The sequence below is a fragment of the Leptodactylus fuscus genome, chromosome 6 (genome assembly GCF_031893055.1).
Source record: "Leptodactylus fuscus isolate aLepFus1 chromosome 6, aLepFus1.hap2, whole genome shotgun sequence".
Classification (NCBI taxonomy): Eukaryota; Metazoa; Chordata; class Amphibia; order Anura; family Leptodactylidae; genus Leptodactylus; species Leptodactylus fuscus.
The window spans coordinates 112,315,426-112,338,081 of record NC_134270.1 but is presented as its reverse complement, the minus strand read 5'-3'; the positions used below and the strand labels follow the sequence as shown (position 1 = coordinate 112,338,081).

General features: G+C 44.8%; 1 protein-coding gene across 1 annotated transcript in view; it reads right to left on the bottom strand.

Moving 5' to 3' along the window:
• Positions 1–4,632: 4,632 nt before the first annotated feature.
• LOC142210033 (piezo-type mechanosensitive ion channel component 2-like) overlaps positions 4,633–22,656 on the bottom strand; it is an 83,983-nt gene continuing 65,959 nt past the window's right edge. Inside the window, exons 42-53 of the mRNA XM_075279063.1 lie at positions 15,545–15,674; positions 15,284–15,431; positions 14,979–15,193; positions 13,598–13,756; positions 13,337–13,484; positions 11,892–12,080; positions 9,985–10,077; positions 9,681–9,850; positions 9,469–9,585; positions 5,790–5,869; positions 5,484–5,712; positions 4,633–4,969 (exon numbers count right to left, since the gene is read on the bottom strand). Coding sequence (XP_075135164.1) covers positions 4,714–4,969; positions 5,484–5,712; positions 5,790–5,869; positions 9,469–9,585; positions 9,681–9,850; positions 9,985–10,077; positions 11,892–12,080; positions 13,337–13,484; positions 13,598–13,756; positions 14,979–15,193; positions 15,284–15,431; positions 15,545–15,674 — 1,934 coding nt within the window. The 3' untranslated portion in view covers positions 4,633–4,713. The remainder of the gene's footprint in view (positions 4,970–5,483; positions 5,713–5,789; positions 5,870–9,468; positions 9,586–9,680; positions 9,851–9,984; positions 10,078–11,891; positions 12,081–13,336; positions 13,485–13,597; positions 13,757–14,978; positions 15,194–15,283; positions 15,432–15,544; positions 15,675–22,656) is intronic.

Genomic DNA, 22,656 nt, shown 5'->3' with positions numbered 1-22,656 from the left:
CTAAATATTTTGGTGTTTGCAGCAGCCATTTCAGTTTGATATATCTAATAACTGATGGACACAGTAATATTTCAGGATTGAAATGAGGTTTATTGTACTAACAGAAAATGTGCAATATGCATTAAACCAAAATTTGACCAGTGCAAAAGTATGGGCACCTCAACAGAAAAGTGACATTAATATTTAGTAGATCCTCCTTTTGCAAAGATAACAGCCTCTAGTCGCTTCCTGTAGCTTTTAATCAGTTCCTGGATCCTGGATGAAGGTATGTTGGACCATTCCTCTTTACAAAACAATTCAGGTTCAGTTAAGTTTGATGGTCGCCGAGCATGGACAGCCCGCTCTCAAATGATCTGAAAACAAAGATTGTTCAACATAGTTGTTCAGGGGAAGGATACAAAAAGTTGTCTGAGAGATTTAACCTGTCAGTTTCCACTGTGAGGAACATAGTAAGGAAATGGAAGACCACAGGGACAGTTCTTGTTAAGCCCAGAAGTGGCAGGCCAAGAAAAATATCAGAAAGGCAGAGAAGAAGAATGGTGAGAACAGTCAAGGACAATCCACAGACCACCTCCAAAGAGCTGCAGCATCATCTTGCTGCAGATGGTGTCACTGTGCATCGGTCAACAATACAGCACACTTTGCACAAGGAGAAGCTGTATGGCAGAGTGATGAGAAGGAAGCCGTTTCTGCAAGCACGCCACAAACAGAGTCGCCTGAGGTATGCAAAAGCACATTTGGACAAGCCAGCTTCATTTTGGAAGAAGGTCCTGTGGACTGATGAAGCAAAGATTGAGTTGTTTGGTCATACAAAAAGGCGTTATGCATAGTGTCCAAAAAAAACAGCATTCCAAGAAAAACACTTGCTACCCACTGTAAAATTTGGTGGGGGTGCCATCATGCTTTGGGGCTGTGTGGCCAATGCCGACACCGGGAATCTTGTTAAAGTTGAGGGTGGCATGGATTCCACTCAGTATCAGCAGATTCTTGAGAATAATGTTCAAGAATCAGTGATGAAGTTGAAGTTACGCCGGGGATGGATATTTCAGCAAGACAATGATCCAAAACACCGCTCCAAATCCTCAGGCATTCATGCAGAGGAACAATTACAATGTTCTGGAATGGCCATCCCAGTCCCCAGACCTGAATATCATTGAACATCTGTGGGATGATTTGAAGCGGGCTGTCCATTCTCAGCCATCATCAACTTAACTGATCTTGAATTGTTTTGTAAAGAGGAATGGTCCAAAATCCCTTCATCCAGGAACTGATTAAAAGCTACAGGAAGCGACTAGAGGCTGTTATCTGTGCAAAAGGAGGATCTACTAAATATTAATGTCACTTTTCTGTTGAGGTGCCCATACTTTTGCACTGGTCAAATTTTGGTTTAATGCATATTGCACATTTTCTGTTAGTACAATAAACCTCATTTCAATCCTGAAATATTACTGTGTCCATCAGTTATTAGATATATCAAATTGAAATGGCTGCTGCAAACACCAAAATATTTAGAACTAAAAATGATTAAGATTAATAAGGGTGCCCAAACTTTTTCATAGGACTGTATAACATATGTTCTGATTTGGTCAGCAATCTAGTTTTTATGGATGGAAGATAAGATATGAGTAACGCTAGGTTCACTCTAGTGTACAGGTTCCCTGAAAGAAAGAAACTCAACACACTTATGGGGTCCGTCCGGTTTCTGTTGATTTTATACTGATCATTCCTTGCAGCACTTTTCTCTACACCTATTTTAAGTGGAATCTGGGACAGAGACTGGAATCTTAGTGTGAACTTAGTGTAATGGGCAACCTCTCAAATAAATGTTATAAACAAACATTCACTGTACCATAAATGTAACACTGTAACAGATGTGCATCACTGAAAACTTGCAGCTGGTCTTCAATATGGTCTGTATCCCACTAGTAGGGGCAGAAAAAAAGGGGGACCTCCGATTCCAAGTGGGGCCAATAAATTGAAACCACAGCATGTTACCATAGGGGATTCAAAGAATAGTCTATTTGAATGTATACATATGTGACATATGTCATGAATGTCTGGTAGACAGATGAAATGCTTGTCTCACCCCCACTTTAGAAATAATGGCGGCAGGTCTAGTGGTTCCCAGTATCTGTCAACGGTCCTAGCCCCATCCCGGTCTGTTGTGGATGTATTTCCTTCGGTTACTCCAGTTTCCTTCACTCTCTAAAGACATACTGATAGGGAAATTAGATTGTGAGCCCTATATGGGACACTGATAATTTCTGTAAAGGCTCTGCAGAATATGGTGGTGCTATACAAGTAAGCTAAATAAATAATGCATAGCCATAATTCCCATACCCATTATTGCAGCATCTGGATTTGCCATGGCATAGGAGATCACCTCAGATCAGGCACATATACATACACAGAGAATTACATACAGTATATAAAGGTAGGAGAAGAATAGCCTTTCTAAGGCTAAGTTCATACGGAGTTTTTTTGGTCAGGGTTTTGGCAGAAATTCGCCTCCAAACCCTGAACCAAAAATGCCTCACCATTCAAAGTATACAAAATGCTTCTGAGTCTTTTCCGCTAGTGGCAAAAAAGAAGCGAGATGTTCATTCTTTTTTGAAGCCTGAGCGTTTTCCGGCTCACGGCTTCAATGCAAGTCAATGTGAGCCGGTTTTTCCTGCTCACGTTTTTTGGTCAGAAACCTGAAGCGGAACCTGAAGCGTTTTTGGCAAAAACCTGATCAAGAAACGCCAGGCGGTTTTTAAAAATATAATTCATGACCACATCCCAAGAGGAAACTGATCAGGAAACTCCTCGAAATAGGACTCGAAAAACGCTTTAGGAAATGCTTCAAATGGCAAAAAAGCCTCAGGAAACTGCTCACACGTTTTCGGGTCCGGTTTTGACAATGCCAAAATCCTGACCAAAAAACTCTGTGTGAACTTGCCCTTAGGCTCAAAACAGATCCCAATCACTTCAATGTGTTCCGGGTTACGGGCGCTACAAATTGAAATCAATGTGTTAAAAAGCCTCCCATTGATTTCAATGTGTAGTGCGTGTGAGCCGGCACACATTGAAGTGAATGGGATCTGTTTTGAGCGCTCACACTTTGACACGTGTATACGTGTCTGAATGTGCGGCGCGTTACTCCGTGGGAATGGAGCCTTAAAGGGGTTGTCCCATCACAAGGATCCGATCTATACTGCTTGTTAATGTGAATGTAAGACTTTTCCTAAATACACTGCTTCAGCAAAACTGCTTTGTGTCTCCACTATCTTACTTTATTCAATTCTTTGTGGCCACAGCCCTGACTTAGCTGCTCATGAGTCAAATGATGTATCTGCTGCCCGGAGGGGGGAGGGGCTAAGTACACGGGAGCGAGCCTGTGTATCTAGCTATTCCTGTGTCTACACCACGTGACCTAGCTTCCTGTTAGCAGATAGAGGAGAGGAGCTGCTTTCATTTCTTCTGTTCTCCCAGTTATCAGGCTAGCTAATTCAATTATGTTCATTATGGCAGAGACAGGCAGTCTCTGTATGTAACACAGAATGGAGTTGCTGCTGCCTGTACTTCATAGTCCAATATGGGTGGGTGGAGCTAAACGGCAGGTTGCATGTGAAACCCCGCCCACCAAATGATGCAAGAAACCAGGAAGAAAGAAGATTTTACAGCAGTAAAGACTGATGAGTATGTGAGGTGGGAATACCGCTTTAAGGCTATTCTGACCTGGTGTTACTGAAAAGTAGGTTTCCCAGTGATAGAATCCCTTTAAGGGATTTATGCATCAAAAGTGACATTCCTCTAAAGTATGAGGTATGCTATGAGCACTGGTCACATAGTTTGTGTAAAATTCTAGATAGAGTAAAATGGGTCTCCTAAAGGCACAATGCAGTATTTGTGGATTTTGGGCAGACATCTGTAAAAAAAAAAAAATCAGCACTTTCTTGGTGACCCTGATCTTAGAACTTTGTGACATACATGTTTTCTTATAGCCATAAACAAACTATTGTGTCAGCAAATGTAGGTTTCCCAATGTCAAAGATATAGTCATACAGAATCAGACTAAACAATGCATAAAAATATTCTAAATGTTCCACAAACATGCCTGTGTATGACGTAGACCCAGAGCAAACAGGAGCCTAGTAAACTCTAGGAATATAAAAGAATCCTGACCTATAGTAGCCCATAACAGGAGTCATAACAGGTAGAACATTGCATGGCACAGGTTATGGAGGGAGCCCATGTAGCGGTTGGGGCAATGCCACCAGATATAAACCCGTAAAGCCAGCCAAGCTAGAGAAGCTAAGTACAGGGGACAAGGAGGAGAAATATACTGAGACCTCCAGGTTGAGGGTTCATCCTCCAAATTACAGTGCCCCTTTAATACAAATATTTAGTAAACTGGATTAAGGAGTGAGTTTATGTTGTTTGTCTTAGTGGTAGTGGTGATGGCCACTTGCGATACTTGTAAAAACCTATGTTGGGGAGCACACACTGAATGTGACGCAGTGGCTGTGTTTGTCATATCTTCACACATACAAAACTGATTTCTTCTTTGTGTGGTCACTTAAGACTTGTCATATCTTTTTATAAATTAGTACTGTTTATTTATAGTCTTATACAAAGTCATCTGCTTGATGTAAAGGTGAATTATAGCAACATCAGAAGCCATGATAGACCTGTTTACACCTGAAATCTCAGTGATGCTCACAAGTCTAGTCACTCATCGTGCCGTTCTCTTGTCCATTTGATCATAGTTTCAGGAGAGCGATATAAGAAGATTAATTTGGCAAACAATTGCTCCTCCAAGTCCAGGTCTCCAGTTTCTCTAACCAAAAAGATGTCTGTGCAGAGCTTCAGAATTCTGTCAACATTGGGTAACTCCTCAAACATGATGGAACGAGAGATGCCATTGAAGAATTCTCGGATGAACTTGCCAATGACCAGAACGACAGACATATAAAGTCCCACAATGCTGCAGATTAAAAATATATATATTAACACCAAACCTGCAAAGACAATTTGCCTTCTAAAACCAGCTTGCTTGCAGAGTCGATTGTTTAAGACTATATTCTCATCTTTGTCGGAGGTTCTGTCAGGTAAATACAGTACATATATGGAAACCGCAATGCAAATGTGAACAGAACCTTGGGCTACAAAGATAGGTACTACTTAACTGTCTATAATTCAGGATGGGAGATTTCTGGTAGTTGTAAAAGACCTTCCCCCACTTGCTTCAACACGGAGGCTTATGAAGACTCGGGGTAAAAAGGTATTGGATGTAGTGATGGTTGAACATGGCATAGTCCGCTACATACAAGTCTCTTCTGTAAAGTGCACTCACTCATTTCTCTATCTTCTGTGGACCAAGACCATGTTTGCTTCATCACTCCATACAACTCTTACCACCTGTCTCTCCACTCTTGATATAATACAGTATAATTCATTGTACTGAGATGAGGCAAACATGGACATTCTTGACTTCTTACCCATATCCAGCAAGGAATCCCAGACTCTGAGGACTGGCTTTATCATTGTATATGATCAGTTCAATGTTTTTGCTGCAGCCAGCGGGGCCGCATGCGGGATTCCACTCCTGAATCAGCCACCACTCTGTCACTTGGTTCGATGTCTTGTTTGTAGAGAGCTGCTGTAGTTTTATTGTTAAATTACGGAAGAAAGCATATTTCTGGATATCTTCTGCCTTATCTGAAAACTCTGGGAATGGAGGAAAGGATGAAATTAATATAAAGAGACTTGACATCCGCACTCAAGAACTGATGGACTGATCTTACCTGTCTGAAGCCGGTGAGCAATTTTTGCTTCAGGTCCAGAATTTGCTCTGAGGTGTTTTGGTAAAATATTCTTCAGCATGCTAATGAAAATATAATTGGAGATTTTTTAAAATATATATTATTGAATGAATGCTAGGTCCCTATGCAAGTTAATCACCTAGCACTTAAAAGTAGGCTAGCCTACTTTTTGGTATAAAGGGACCTATGGTAAAGTGAGACTGCAGGATTAGGGCTAGTTCACACGGGGCACGGTATGGCGTATTTTGGTCCTGATTTTGACGCGGGAAGCCGCGTCAGAATAGGACCAAAATACGACTGTCGCACCTTTGACAGTTTCGGCTTCCCACTCTGCAATACGCCCAAATGAATGGGCCTAGTCCGGAGGGTGCTGCTGTGAAGCGGACGCCGTGGCTGAATCAGCCGCGGAATCCGCCGGAAGAAAGGGCACCTCTATTGTGAGGGGGCGGATTCTGGCATGGATTCAGTGACAAAATCTGCCCGCTCTTGCCCTGTGTGAACGAGCCATTAGACTACATAGGACTTGTTACCACACTTCTAAGGATACACATAAGTCTGCATAGGAGCTGTATACACAGAATTCTAAGGGATTTTAAAAGGTTATTCTCACATTTATCCATCCATTCATACATAGCACAGACCCTCTGCGATAGTAGCCTTCAAATCAAAGTCAAAGGAGCAACAGTACAAATGCGTGCCCACCACTCCAAGCACTTGTATGGGACAGACAGGTAGCTGAGTACAGTTCCAAAAAGTGAATTGAGTAGTAGCCATGCATGTACACTACTGCTCCATACACACAGGGAGCTCACGGACCCTCTTCTCATGACATACACTTATTTCCCATACTGTGGATAAGGAATAAGTGGTGTTAGGTCTGTAATATGCATTCATATTATTCAGTCCAAATTATGGCTGCAAATCCTTTCCTAGCTGCACTTCTAATGATCCAGTCTAGCAGCCTCATAAGGATATATGGTGCTATAGGCAGGGCCGCCATCAGGAATTTTGGGGCTCCATACAGCCTAAGTGTCTGGGCCCCCCCCCCCATTTTAAAACTACCTTATTTTGCGACATACCGATTCTGTATTACATCTCCCTTTATTTAGCAGCATTACAAGGCTAATCAGATTCTATTTTCAGGTAAAATCTGCTCCGTGTGACCGCGCCTATAGAGAGCCAACACCATCTATAAGAGCCCTCCTAATAAATCCTCAGGGCTTATTCACATTGTGTTTTTGGCCTCCCTTGCCGGGATACGTTGGTAGTCAGTCAGAATCAGCTGTCAACTTATCCCTGCACGAAGAACTGGCCATTAAAAAAAGGGGGGCCTGCAGTTCTCCGTGCAGGGATAAGTGGGTAGCTGATTGTGACTGGTTACCAACGTATCCCAGCAAGGGAGGCCAAAAACGCAATGTGAACATTCCTTTAAAGTGAAAGTCCCACCCCCAAATAGGCTGCTATGCTAGTAGCATAGCGGCCTACATCATTATTAATACAAAGCACACATACCTTTGGAGGTATTATGTGCTTTGTAGTTCTCCAGCTAAAAACTTATATATTATTGCCCCAGTTCCCTCTCCACAGTGCTGCACACCTGATGCCCCAACAATCCCCCTTCCCCCCCGTCCACCTTCTAACATCTTTCCACTGCCCCCTGTACCCATACCATTTGAAGAACCAAAAGAGGGACAAAATGTGCAGCACGCTTTGCGCGCCGCGGCAAATTTAGCCCCACCCACTGTTATGTTGACTCCACCCATTCTCATTAATTTTTCATGTGCCCGCACACAGTATAATCCTCCTACAGTCACCCGTACATTATATGTCCCCCCTCTATCTCTCCCCCTGCTTCATATACACCCTTCATCTGCCCCCAGTTTCATATCTCCCCCTCCATCTCTGCCCCCAGTTTCATGTCCCCTCCATCTCTGCCCCCATATTCATGTCCCCTCCATCTCTGCCCCCATATTAATGTCCCCCATCTCTGCCCCCATGTTCATGTCCCCTCCATCTCTGCCCCCATATTCATGTCCCCTCCATCTCTGCTCCCATATTCATGTCCCCTCCATCTCTGCCCCCATATTCATGTCCCCCCATCTCTGCCCCCATATTCATGTCCCCTCCATCTCTGCCCCCATATTCATGTCCCCTCCATCTCTGCTCCCATATTCATGTCCCCTCCATCTCTGCCCCCATATTAATGTCCCCCATCTCTGCCCCCATATTCATGTCCCCCATCTCTGCCCCCATATTCATGTCCCGCCATCTCTGCCCCCATATTCATGTCCCCTCCCATATTCATGTCCCTCCATCTCTGCCCCCATTGTCATGCCGTCCTCTCCATCTCTGCCCCCATATTCATGTCCCCTCCATCTCTGCCCCCATATTCATGTCCCTCCATCTCTGTCCCCATTGTCATGCCGTCCTCTCTCTGCCCCCAGTTTCACGTTCCCCATTACACTGACTGACTTACCTTCTCCTTCGTTCCCTCGCAGCTCTCTGCGCGCCTCTCTCTCACTGGCGCACAGTTATAGACGCGATGTGACGTCATCACATCGCGTCTACAAGCCAGTAGCGGAGGCGGCGAAGCGAGTAGCTGACACAGGTCAGCTCCTCGCTTCAGCCGCATATGTGACAGCGAGAGAGGCGCACAGCGGCAAAGCAAGGAGCTGACCTGTGTCAGCTCCTCGCTTCGCCGCCGGCTACTGGCTTGTAGACGCGATGGCTGAAGCGAGGAGCTGACCTGTGTCAGCTCCTCGCCTCGCCGCTACCGCCGGCTACTGTAGACGTGATGTGATCACATCGCGTCTACAAGCCAGTAGTAGCGGCGGCGGCAAAGCGAGGAGCTGACACATGTCAGCTCCTCGCTTCAGCCGCATATGTGTCAGCGAGAGAGGCACGCAGCGGCGAAGCGAGGAGCTGACCTGTGTCAGCTCCTTGCTTCAGCCGCGTATGTCTTCAACTCAGATCTGCGTCCTCTGGATGCAGATCTGAGTTGAAATAGGACATACAATGACTGCTACGGGCACCAGGGGGCCGGCACACGGTGGCGGGCCAAAACCGGGCCCCCCCCCATTTTTCAATTTGGCCGGGCCCCTGACGCCAGTAGCAGTAGTACTGGCCTATCGGCGGCCCTGGCTATAGGTGTGGGTCATTAGACTCACGGTCAGGACTGTACCTGCAGCCATATTACAACCTTCTGAGTGTGATCTGGGGATAAAATTCACATTACATTTTGACCATCTGCTAAAACAGACACCTATTGAAGAGCATTTGTTTGCATGGGGTTCAATGCTAAAAAAAACAAAACATCTGCTTTTAGCAAAGTAAACTAAATTTTGATATCTGATACAAACAGATGGACACTAATGGATTCATTTTTTTTTTTGTACAACACTGAACCATGTTATTCCTATGCTCATGGATACCGTTCTGTTGGTATCTGTTTTTAGGAAGTCTGTTAAACTTTTGAACACATCATGTGAATGTAGCCTAAGACGGATGTAAAAGTTGCTCTATTTTTATCAAGAGATATAATGAGGAAATACAAAGAAATGGTTGCAAAACTCTTTAACTATTTCCTTGCAGACCAGACATATTAAGCCATGAATATGCTTGGCATGGCAGTCATACTAGAGGCCTCATGTAAAATACATACACTGGCTCCTTCCTTTCTCCTTTTAGCATCTGGACTATATGGTCGCGGGTTTCTGTATCTTCATAGCATACTGTGTGCTTCCCAAAACTCTCTGCACTCTTTACAATAGATGCATTCCTGAAACACAAAAGTGATGGATATTGGAATAACCTCAGGGTGGTACCTGTATGTTTTACCAGCATGACAGGAGCCATCTACACATGCTAACTTACCTGAGGATACTCCAGTGAATATCAAAGTATATCTGGGTAGATTCTGAGAGTTCCTCGATCATTGCTTCGCGGCTTGCTGGGCTAATGGTCCAGAGCAGGCTGGCATTACTCTTTATCTTGGCAGTAACAATGTCCTCGGGCATGTAGTTAACAATGAACTGCATTGCAGACTGGGTATAAAATAGGAGTAGGAAACAGAGTAATTCAGCCATCTGATGTTACCAGTGATTCTGGCACCAATGTTAGTACCAATGGTGAAACAATGGAGAAAAGCAAACACCTTCTCCTGTCCCGGTATACTTACAGGGTGTAATGCGTATCTATATGTCATTTCATCATAGGCTCCTTGAGAAAAGGGGACCAGGTTCTGCTGCTGAGCACTCATGGTGAACAGAGGCTAATATATATAAAATAAGGGAAAAAAAATCCCTTTATTATTAAGATCTCTGCTCGACTGATTTCTAGATGATGTGATATGGTAGTATGTCGACAATACAATTAAAATAGAACATTAAGAATGATCATTAGATACATTGTAGAACATATACTAAAATTCATATTTTGCAAGCAAGGCTCGTGAATGGGCTACTGTGTATTATCATTGTATTAGTATACAGTTATCTATGCTTTATATGTGATGTATAAGTTATAAATAATTACCCAATTCACTGCTGATAAAATGATTGAAGGGATCCAGTCACAAAAATGAAGGAGGAGCTGAAAAGCTTCAGAATTAGTTGTAGGCGAAAAGGTTCAGTATACCTATTCTCCTCCTATGTTGAGAAGTCAAGGAGTCGGTCCTACCAGTGACTGACAGCCTCCCCTCTATGACTGTGCTGTCAATCACTCTTAGGACCATCTCCTTGACTTCTCGACACAGAATGAGCAAGATTTCACTAGATAAGTGACAGGTTATACTGAATATTTTCTCACACTACGTGTATCTGGAATCGGTTCCACCTGGTTAATATACTGTTTGCAGATTGTGCTGAATTTTCTATGTCACAGGTTCCATTAACATACCTCCCAACCATTCAGGATTCAGCAACACAGTCTTGCATTTCAGGTGCTGTCCTAGGTGGCGGGAGGTATGTTCTGGTTTCAACTTATCTATGTCTTCCGGATGCTAATGTAGTTGAGCATCATGGAGAAGCAGGTTGCTGTCGGCTCCCTACTTCATCAGTCAGTCCTTTTCTGCTGGCAGCTTGGAAGCAAGCAGGATCACTGTAGTGATGTTACTATATTGCATCTGCTGCTCCCTGAAGCTACTGTCAGCAAAAACTGAAATGGATTGCCTGGGAAAGGGGAGAGGTGAGTATCAATCTTTTTTTTTCTTTTGTGCATTTTTGTAGGGTGGGTACCACTAGAAGTAGACGTTCTTATAGTGTGGAGATCATGATAGGGAAGAATTATAAAGTGTAGGGGACCACAAGGAGGTGACGTTATACTGTGGGGTCCACAAGGAGGACATTATACTGTGTAAGTGACAAAGGGGCCAATATACTGCACTGGGTCCACAAGGGAGCATAAAACAATGCTGGAGTCACTAAAGTTGCTTTATATTATGTAAGGGCACATAGGCACTGGGTGATATTGGGGCATGGCCAAGGGGGTAATGGGCGGATTTAGAGATTTATACATATAATTTTGCCCCAGCATGCTCTACAGGTTTTGTCCTTCTTTTGATCCCCTGAAAGTTGGAAGATGTGCCTTTATTGCCATGCCTGATATCTGATCATGCTTAGCACCCTATAAACAAACTTTGTGAACCACAGCAGCTCCTTCTATGGATGGTTTAGCACTCCATAAGGTTCCCTAATCACTTGTATACAGCTGCAGATAATACTGTAAAAAGGCAAAAAGAAGGATCAGACATGTTGAATTGCAGCACCTGATCCTTTTTATCGTCTTCCTGCAACAGCTTAAAGATGTATGGATATGTTACAAAGGTAATGTGTGATCAGAAAATGACCTATTGCAGAGGAGAAGCTCGGACAAGATAGCAGACAAGATTATTTCCCATAATTTGTCTATGTACATGCCTCTGTCATCTCGCGGTTTTGTCACAATTTTGAATAATATTGATAACATAGTCATGGTAGAGGAAGTCATTGACAGATGAGAAAGTACAAGCATCAGACCATGCAGAATGGATGATTTAGGTGTAAAACATATATATTTTAATGTAGTAAGGTTGCAGTCATCTTGTACCTCATAGCCGCTGATGCTGATCTGAATAGAAACATCCAGTGGTTGGTTAGTTACACCGGCCACAGACTTCACTAAGGACATAAAGAGTAATGGGAACCAGACAATGCAGATCAATGCAAAAATAATGACTCCTCCCATTCCATATTTCACAATCTTTTTCTTCTTCTGGCCTGGGGGCTCTGGATATTTCTAGAAAAAATGTTTTATAGCAGGAAATAAGTCAGCAAATACAGAAGGCACCAACAGTCCTAAAATATGCCTGATTTATTAAAGTGTATGATGCTATGTGATAAATCTGTATTGTTAGACTGTCTAGTTAATGTTAGACCACAGATTAGTTGGCTTAAAAAAATGTTGGCATATTTTTGGCACAGGGTGCCCCACGGGACGATCTGCAGTGCTAAAACACTGTGGGAATAACCGCGGCAGGAACGCATTGCAGTTCTTCCCGCAGCGCTTTGAACAGAAAGTTCACAGAGTTTAACTCCGCAGACTTTCTGTTACAATTATATCTACGGGGAAGCCGCCGGTGTTTCCATAGATATAACTGACATACTGCAATTTTGGAAATTGCAACGGGTCCGCACTGTGGTTTTAAACGCAAAATGGGCATGGGATTCGCATGAATCCCATCCACTTTGCAATTACTGTGAAATGGCATTTCCGGCCCGTGTGGGCGAAATTGCAGTAATATAGTTGTTTTCTAATGCTGTCCTACATATTTACCCCACCTTTATCTACCACTGACTCACAAAATAAAATATATATATATATATATATATATATATATATATATATATATATATATATATATATTGTATATTATAAATACAGTATATATTGTATATTATGAATACAGTATAAGGGTAAGTTTACACTACTGATACGCTGCCTGATTATGAACGTTAAAACACGTTCAGAATCAGCGGCGTATAAAGCCGTTCCCATTCATTTCTATGGGAGCCGACATACGAGCGCTCCCCATAGAAATGAATGGGCTGCTTTTTTCACTACGAGCGCTCCCATTGAAGTGAATGGGAAGTGCCCGCGTATACGGCTAGTTCTGCTCATGCCGAGCCCTACACGCGAGCACATCACATTCACTTCAATGGGAGCGCTCGTAGTGAAAAAAGCAGCCCATTCATTTCAATGGGGAGCGCTCGTATGCCGGCTCCCATAGAAATGAATGGGAACTGCTTTATACGCCGCTGATTCTGAACGTGTTTTAACGTTCAGAATCAGGCAGTGTATCAGTAGTGTGAACTTACCCTAATATTTATATATGTTTCTTTCCATCTATCTACCACCATGAATGTTTTCATGCAGAATGACTTTGGATTAACAATATTTTACAGTATAGCTGAGGAAGAGGTATGCAAAAAAAAAAAAAAAAAGAAGGTTTTGGCAGGTCTAAGATGCAAGCCTATAAATGCAGATTTTATTACCTTTTCAGATTCCCGCCAGCATTTCATAATAAAAATATTAGCATAAATGTCCTCCACACATATCCAACTTGACAAACTAAGTGTGGTATCTGTCCAAATCCAATCCATGACAGCCCTCATCTCAGTCAAAAAGGGCACCATACGGAAACTACAGGAGGAGAGTAAGAAAAGAACCTAAATCAAATTCTCAACATTTACATATGAAAAGACCAAGGCTAAGGCCACTATGTGGTCCATAAATATAAATGGAACCTCTCTCACCCCTGGAATAGGAAGAGGTTGATGCAATTGTAACTCTTTGTTAAAAAGTTTCCCAGGACTCTGTTAGGGTAGCCACACTTGATCTGATAAGCTGACAGACCAAAGTACAGACATTTTACAAAATACCATAGCTGTGCCACATGATTTGTGTTAAATCTCCTGCAAAACAGACAATAGTGAAGAATTAGGATGTGGAAATAAAGCAGAATTTATGTGACATCCGGGGACATGGAGACAAAATAAATCTGAAATGACGCAAGCCCATACTGAATAATTAAATTTGCTCAATCATAGACTAAAGGGACAATAAGGAATGTTTCAAACAAGATGACAAACAAGCAAAACAGTTTTCAAAATAAAAGAAAGATAGAGTCCTTTTGTTTACAAAGATGAAGACTGGCTTGTGCTTAGCCACCCTCTCCTGCCAGAGGTCCATCTTCCTTTTTCTTCCCCATTTTGGAAGCTGGGAAATGAATTGTTCCATTTCCATCCCCTTTCCTCATTTTGGAAAGCTAGGAAATTACCTGTTCCATATGTGCCCAGTGACTAAGGTCACTGTTTGGTCACAACCTCCCCTCGATAGGGACAACTAGTTGTAAAACAATAAATCTGGCTTGCACAGAATAATAATAAAACGAAAAGGCAGGGCATCTGGTCCTGTGATCATAGGCAGGGGTGAACCTAGGCTTTTGCTGCCTTAGGCAAACTTTAGAAAGGCACCCCCCCCTTAAAAAAAAGATATCCACCCAGCTATCTTTGGTTACATGATGGGCCACCTAATTAGGAAACTACACCCCAGTGGTAGATGCAAAATGGATAAAAAAAAATGGTGAGAACATGCCTTTGTGTCCATTATGGACAGAAAAAAATGGAAAAACAATGAAAAATATGCTTGTGTCAAAGTAGCCTCAACTACAGGCATAACTTAATTTGTACCAGGACCCCTACCTACTTTGTGCCATTTAGAATAGTTGTATATTTTATGTGGCAGAGGGACCTTTGGGGTCCCCTCGGGGCCCAAGACCTTGTAGCGACTGATACCTCTGCACACTTTATAGCTATGACCTCAATCTTCAGTCTCTTGTTCCCATTTATTGTGCAGTTTAATGATATTAACTAGTGACTGGAGGAAGTTATTTTAGGCTAAGAGGAGGTTGACAATAGTGCTCTTGATGGGGATAACCAGATGGGGAAAAACTGGAAAATCCCTGCCTTATGATGACTACTTTATGTTACATTTCTCTAGTTGTAGTGAATCTCTGTTTCTGTACTAGCTGGAAATTATTCATATTCTAAACATACAAACTGGAATAACAGAGCCTAATACAGTGAACAATACAATGCTTTTGTCATTTGTTTTACTTCTTGCCGAGCACTGTACCTTTCAGTAACTCCAGGAAGAATAAAAAACATCCAGAAATGAATTCCAAACACAAGGACAACCTGGAAGACACACTTTCCAAACATTGTCTTTCGCAAGTAGATGGCTCTGTCAACAATCATGGTGCCAAACTGTAGTAAAAGCATAACCAGAAAGGCCTCTGGTACCTGATCCTCAGACAGAGACTCCGTGATATCTGCGGCAGCAGAATGTTTCTGCAAATTAAAAATTCAGGTTTTCAGTTTCTGCATCGAAGCCATTTTTTGTCTTAACATTTCAGTGTAACAGATGAAGAGAATACCTACCCCAAATGCCCAGTATCCAAAGATAACAATGATAAAATTAATGACATCAACCAGGAACATAATAGCATAGACGTCACACACTGGGCTGTACTCTGGGTGTATAATATCATAGAAGAACTGTCTGATAGGCAAGTATATCTGCAGAGCTCTGTGAAAAGGCAAGCAGACTATGGATCACATAAACTAATAACAAGACTGAAGTGCAACTGTACATAAGGAAGCATTTTATATGTTCCTCTATATAAAGTTATAAAACATTACATTTTCACTGCTAGTTTCTTCAGTTTAATCCACTGCTGCTTTAGCCTTTCCTTTATTGACTGGCGTTTCTTTTTTGGGTTACGTCTGAAACAATTCCACCTCTTCTTATTGTCTTTCTTCTGAGGGGTTCCTGAGACGTGACCAGAAATATGATCAGACAGCCTGCCTTAGCTGAACTTGCTTAAAATTTAATAATTATTCACCCAATAACCTGCAGTATTTGTAGACATGCACTTAACTACAGACGGAGACTTATCTAACATTATCCACAAGATACAACTGAACTAAAAATACAAAGTCTTGGTACGATCATAAATATAAAGTATATTCTTCTTTCTCCCTTCATGTTAGTAATATTTCCCCCTACACCCAACAGCAGCACAACTGGGGTATTCCTGCCCCTATGAGCTGTTAGGACAGGTGGAATTTTTAATTACCTAACAGCTTTGACCCCTATAAGAGGCCAGAAGACCTGCTCCTCCCTTGTGCTTTTTTCTGTCCTGTGGGACAGGACAGGTGGTCAGGGGGGAGCAGGGTTTCTGACCTCTCATAGGGGTCTGCTTCTCTCCCCCCTCTTACCTGACATGCTGAAGACCTTTTTTTTTTGCTTTTCTATGCTCCTCCTGGTTTTTCTGAAGTTACTTCGTCTCCCCCCGCTGGGGGAGCACTCCGGCTCATGCGCGCGCCTGGCCGCATCTGCTGCACTGGGTACGGGGCTTCCCTGTGCGGGGAGGAACTTTAGGTTAACTTTCTTTAGGTTCCCGGGTCCGCTGGCTGGGGAGTCCGGAAAAAACCCCTAGAGACGAGCATTTTTTGCCGGAGTAAGTTCAAGGGGTCCCCCTCCCCTCCCTTGAGGGTCCTGCAGCCTAGAAGTCTGGGGGGGGGGGCCCCCATTGGCCTCTATTCATAACTAGCACCTGAGAAAGGAGGGGGGTGTTTCCCTCCTGAAGTCCCCGCCCCCCTGGCCTAGAAATTCCCCTCCCACCCACCATTCAGTGCTTGTCGCTCCGGTTACAAGCAGCATGAAGAAGCTCCTGGCAGTTATTCGTGTCCTGTGGAAAGTCCTGTGAGGTTTGGTGGAGGTGGCCGGGGGCGGGGAGGGGGAGTATCCCCACCATGGGGGCAAGTTTGTTAGTATTGCTGTTTCTCTCTTCTCCCGCAGAATGTGTTATGTCACTCCAGGTAGCTGCAACGGGGCTAAGGAATAGCAGTAGGAAATCTCGCCCTGCACTACTCCCACTAGCTATCCCGGTCCCTGCCTCACGGGTGTGGGTCGGCTGTACTCAGGCTAAGCCTGACCCCGACAGCTCCTCTCTCACTGAAACCGTGGGCCTAGAGGGAAGTGGGAGAAGGAATGCCCTATAAGATCTCTAGGGACTGGAGACTAAAGGGGGTCACCCCTAACGAACAAGTGAAGCTGCTACTGACAGGGACTGACAAGGGTGTGCGCTGACTTACAACACAAGCAGCACACAGGAAAAATGTGGGAAAGGATATCCCCAAACCAATATGGGAAGGAACCTTACACTAGGAAACAAACAAAGGGAAACTGAGTAGAAATCAAAGGATACGGCAATTCACTCACACAGTCAATTATACACAGAGGGAGGATTGGTGAACACAGAGGGGAAAACACACAAACCAACTCGTTCACCCAAACCTCCCAAAAACCAACCACGGAACTTCCTCTATCCAAGATAACCACCTACTCCTCCTGCTAAGGCCTAGCTCTGTAAAAGCGACACTCAGCACAGAACCATGGGAGGCATGGGTTTAAATACAGAGTAGAGACCACTCCTCCCAGGTGCAAATGGGAGGACAGACTAATCAACCAGGAAATAAAGCTGCCTACCAGCAGTGCGCGCGTGCAAGTCAGAAGGTGTGCACCAATACTCACGACAGGACAACCCCACAGCGCCAGGATGCCACCCCAGACACTGCGCAGCCAAAAACTCCCCAGGTAAGAAAAATAGAAAGCAATGAACCTAAATACTCCTAACAGGATCCTCCCCTCAAGGAGAAGACTCCGGATTCTCTAGGAGCATCCTTCTTCGGGAACTCCTTGTGGAATTTCTCCACGAGTCTGGGGGCTGACATATCCGACTCCAGAACCCAAGAATTATCCTCAGGACCGTATCCCTTCCATGCCACCAGATACCGTAGCTTCCCCCGAACATATCTGCTATCCAGAACTCGGGATATCTCATACTCCCCGGACTCAGAAACTGGTGGAACCTTAGCTGGAGACGTTCCCTTCTTGGCCTTCTTTAACAAGGAGACATGGAACACCCGGTTTATCTTCCACTTTTTAGGTAGTTGCAGCTGCGCCGCCACTTCATTTACCATCTTGATGATCTTAAAAGGACCCACAAACCTGGGACCCAGCTTCTTGCTAGGAACCTTCAACCTGATATTCTTGGTGGACAACCAAACCATCTCACCAGGGAAGAACTGCAACTCTCCTCTCTTCTTATCCGCCTGGATCTTAGCCTGGTGCGACGCCCGCACCAGATTCTCTCTCGGATACGGGACCATACCCCTTGCAGCTTTTTAGAAAATAGCTCCTCCTCCGGAACTGGGGAAGAAATGGAAGAAAATACTCCGAAAACAGGATGTCTACCACCGGAGCAAAAAAAAGGTGTGGTACCTGTGGCATTGGAATCATGGTTGTTTAGGGAAAATTCTGCCAGGGGGAGAAAGTCAGCCCAATTATTCTGGTTCTCTCGAACAAAACACCTCAAAAACTGTTCCACATCCTGATTCTTCCTCTCTGTTTGTCCGTTAGACTCTGGGTGAAACCCGGAGGAAAACGACAGTGTAACTCCCAACCTGCTGCAAAAAGCCCGCCAGAATTTAGCCACAAATTGCGGACCCCTGTCCGAAACGATCTCCTCAGGAAGACCATGCAACCTTACAATTTCTTTAATAAACGCCTCTGATAGTGTCTTGGCACATGGCAGCCTGGAAAACGGGATCAAATGGCACATTTTCGTGAAGCGGTCAACGACTACCCAAATGACCGTGAAACCCTTAGACACCGGAAGGCCCGTGATGAAATCCATAGACAGATGAGTCCAAGGTGCCTTAGGAGGTTTCAATGGATGTAGAAGACCGTGGGGACAGGTATGCGACGCCTTGGCTCTTGCACAGACCGAACAATTTTGAACAAACTGCAAGACATCCTTACTCCACCCTGGCCACCAAAAATTCCTAGACACCAATCTCATGGTCTCTGAAACCCCCGGGTGACCAGCAAGAACTGACTCATGACACTCCCTCAGGAGACTTTGTCGGAGAGTAGTTGGGACAAAAAGCTTGTTTCTAGGTATCTTGGAAGGTGCAGCGTGTTGCGCTTCGATCAAGGCCTTCTCCAATTTCGCGCCCAATACTGCTACCACCACTCCATCCCCAAGAATAGTGGCAGGCGCCTCTCGTTCCTCCTCAGTCGACATATACCGGGATAAAGCATCAGCCTTAACATTCTTCGAACCCGGCACATAAGTCACGGTAAAATGGAACCACGCAAAAAATAGAGCCCATCTGGCCTGCCGTGCATTTAATCTCTTCGCCGACCCAAGATAAACCAAATTCTTGTGGTCAGTAAATACCTGGACTGGCCTTCTGGCCCCCTCCAGGAAATGACGCCAATGTTCGAACGCTAGTTTTATTGCCAGTAGTTCCCCATCTCCGATGTCATAATTCCGTTCAGAGGCAGAGAATTTCTTAGAAAAGAAGGCACAGGGATGCGTACCCTCCTCGAACTCTTGAGAAAGTACTGCTCCCACCCCCACCGAGGAGGCATCCACCTCCACTCGGAAGGCCAACCTCTCATCCGGCTGTCTCAAAATGGGAGCGGACGAGAATCGCTTCTTCAATTCTTCAAACGCGGCTAGCGCCTCTGGCGACCACTTAGCACAGTCAGTCCCCTTCTTAGTCAAGTCCGAGATAGGTTTCACAACCTCAGAAAATCCCTTGATAAACTGGCGATAATAGTTGGAGAACCCCAAGAACCGTTGGACCGCCTTTAGGTTCTCAGGTCGCGGCCACTCCAAGACTGCCCTGACCTTCTCAGGGTCCATCTCGAATCCCTTTTCCGATAGGATATAGCCAAGGAAACATAATTTATTGACCGCGAACACACATTTCTCCAGCTTAGCACTTAATTGGTTAACCCTCAGGAGATCTAAAACCTCTCTCACTCTCTCCCAATGAGTCTCCAAATCCGGGGTGTAAATGAGTATATCGTCCAGATAGACCACAACCCCCCTCCCTATGACGGCACTTAGTACATCATTAATAAAATTCTGAAAAAACGCAGGCGCATTGGTTAAACCGAAAGGCATCACCAGATTCTCAAAGTGTCCTAGGGGTGTGTTAAACGCTGTTTTCCACTCATCCCCCTTCTTGATTCTCAGCAAGTTATACGCCCCACGTAAATCTATTTTTACTAAACCAGCGGGCACCCGTAAACTGGCTGAATAGATCCGAGATCAACGGAATGGGATAGGGATTCCGCACCGTGATTTTGTTAATCTCCCTAAAATCCAAACAAGGGCGCAACCCTCCATCTTTCTTCTTTACAAAGAAAAACCCCACTGCTACTGGGGACTTAGATGGGCAAATATGCCCCACCTCTAGACTCCCCTCAATATACTCTTTGAGCGCCTCCCTCACCGGAATAGTGAGATTGTACAACCGTGTCTTGGGTAGCACTGCATTTGGTATAAATTTAATCGAGCAATCATAGGTGCGATGTGGTGGTAATGTCTTGGCTGCCCTTTCCTCAAAGACCTCCCTGAACTCACATATTTCTTGAGGCAAATTGTCTATAGACAAAGACATAACGGATATGGGCAGACATCGACCATTACACCCCTGCCCCCAAGAAACTACTGACTCGGTCTCCCAGTTGATAATAGGGTTATGCTGCTTCAGCCAGGGCCACCCCAACACTACTTGTGCTGGTAATTTAGACAACAAGAACAAGTCAATCTCTTCCCGGTGGCCACCCACAATAAACTCCAGACCCTCCACCTGTTTGGAGATGACAGCTTGCTGTAGAGGGGTCTTATCAATAGCCCACACTGGTATCTGTGACTTCAAGACCAAAGGACTCACCCTTAATTGCTCGCAAAACTCTGAGTCAATAAGTTTGACTGCCGAACCACAATCAACCAAAATCCGGCACTTCTGCCCATTTACCCATCCTTCAAGGGTCAACCCGGCAGTCTGAGTACAGGAAATATGCACACCTCGCTCCTTAGTAGGTTTTCTCCCTTTACCCTCAATAGACCTGGGGTTATTACTCTCCTTGGCGAACCATTCTCTGGAGGGGCATACCCTTGCTACATGTCCCATCCCTCCACACACAAAACAGCGTACTGTGTGGGACCCTTCACTCTTGGGTCTAGCACTTCGCACAGTGGCCCCAATCTGCATGGGTTGGTCCCCCCGGGTCCTCTCTAAAAACAGAGAATTGAGGAGGGCTAACCCCCCCTAGGACTCTTGTCTCCACGCTCCCGGAGGCGCCGTCCAACTCTAATTGCCAGCTGCATGGCCTCATCTAGATCTCCCGGAACAGGGTGAGAAACTAGATGGTCTTTAACCTGGTCCGAGAGCCCTGTCTCAAACTGACTAAGTAGAGCGGGGTCATTCCAATGTACTTCTGCTGCCCACCTACGAAACTCTGTGCAATATTTCTCTATAGCGTGATCCCCTTGCACCACACGTCGTAGGTTATACTCAGCCGTGCGTACCCTGTCTGGGTCGTCATACAGTAACCCCATTGTGGAGAAAAACGCCTCTACAGTTAGTAAGCAAGCTGAGTCGGCTGGTAACGAATGTGCCCAGATGAGGGGATCATCTCTCAATAAAGTAATAATAATCCCAACTCTCTGTACCTCAGAACCGGAGGAAAATGGCCGTAGCCGGAAATACAAAAGACAGTCCTTTTGAAATCGGAAAAAATCTGACCTCTTACCTCGGAAGGGTTCAGGTAAGCTGACTTTTGGCTCCAGAGGCCGACCCACAGGGGCGCCACTCACCTGCCTCTGTATGCCCTCCACCTGAGAGGTTGTGTGTTGAGCCAACTGCTGTAACTGAGATACGCCAGAAGCTTGGATGGCATCCACTCGTAGCTTGATCCCCTCCATCTCAGTGGAGATCTGTTGCACCGCCTGGTACAACTGTTTCAGGTCCGTCATAATGCAAACGAACCTTTTTTTTTTTTTTTTTTTTTACGGCTGAGTGTACTGTTATGTCAGTCCAGGTAGCTGCAACGGGGCTAAGGAATAGCAGTAGGAAATCTCGCCCTGCCTCACGGGTGTGGGTCGGCTGTACTCAGGCTAAGCCTGACCCCGACAGCTCCTCTCTCACTGAAACCGTAGGCCTAGAGGGAAGTGGGAGAAGTAATGCCCTATAAGATCTCTAGGGACTGGAGACTAAAGGGGGTCACCCCTAACGAACAAGTGAAGCTGCTACTGACAGGGACTGACAAGGGTGTGCGCTGACTTACAACACAAGCAGCACACAGGAAAATGTGGGAAAGGATTCCCCAAACCAATATGGGAAGGAACCTTACACTAGGAAACAAACACAGGGAAACTGAGTAGAAATCAAAGGATAAGGCAATTCACTCACACAGTCAATTATACACAGAGGGAGGATTGGTGAACACAGAGGGGAAAACTCACACACCAACTAGTTCACCCAAACCTCCCAAAAACCAACCACGGAACTTCCTCTATCCAAGATAACCACCTACTCCTCCTGCTAAGGCCTAGCTCTGTAAAAGCGACACTCAGCACAGAACCATGGGAGGCATGGGTTTAAATACAGAGTAGAGACCACTCCTCCCAGGTGCAAATGGGAGGACAGACTACTCAACCAGGAAATAAAGCTGCCTACCAACAGTGCGCGCGTGCAAGTCAGAAGGTGTGCACCAATACCCACGACAGGACAACCCCGCAGCGCCAGGATGCCACCCCAGACACTGCGCAGCCAAAAACTCCCCAGGTAAGAAAAATAGAAAGCAATGAACCTAAATACTCCTAACAGAATGTCTTCTTCTTCCTCCTCCGCCATTCCTCCACGGAGGAAGGCCATTTCAAAAA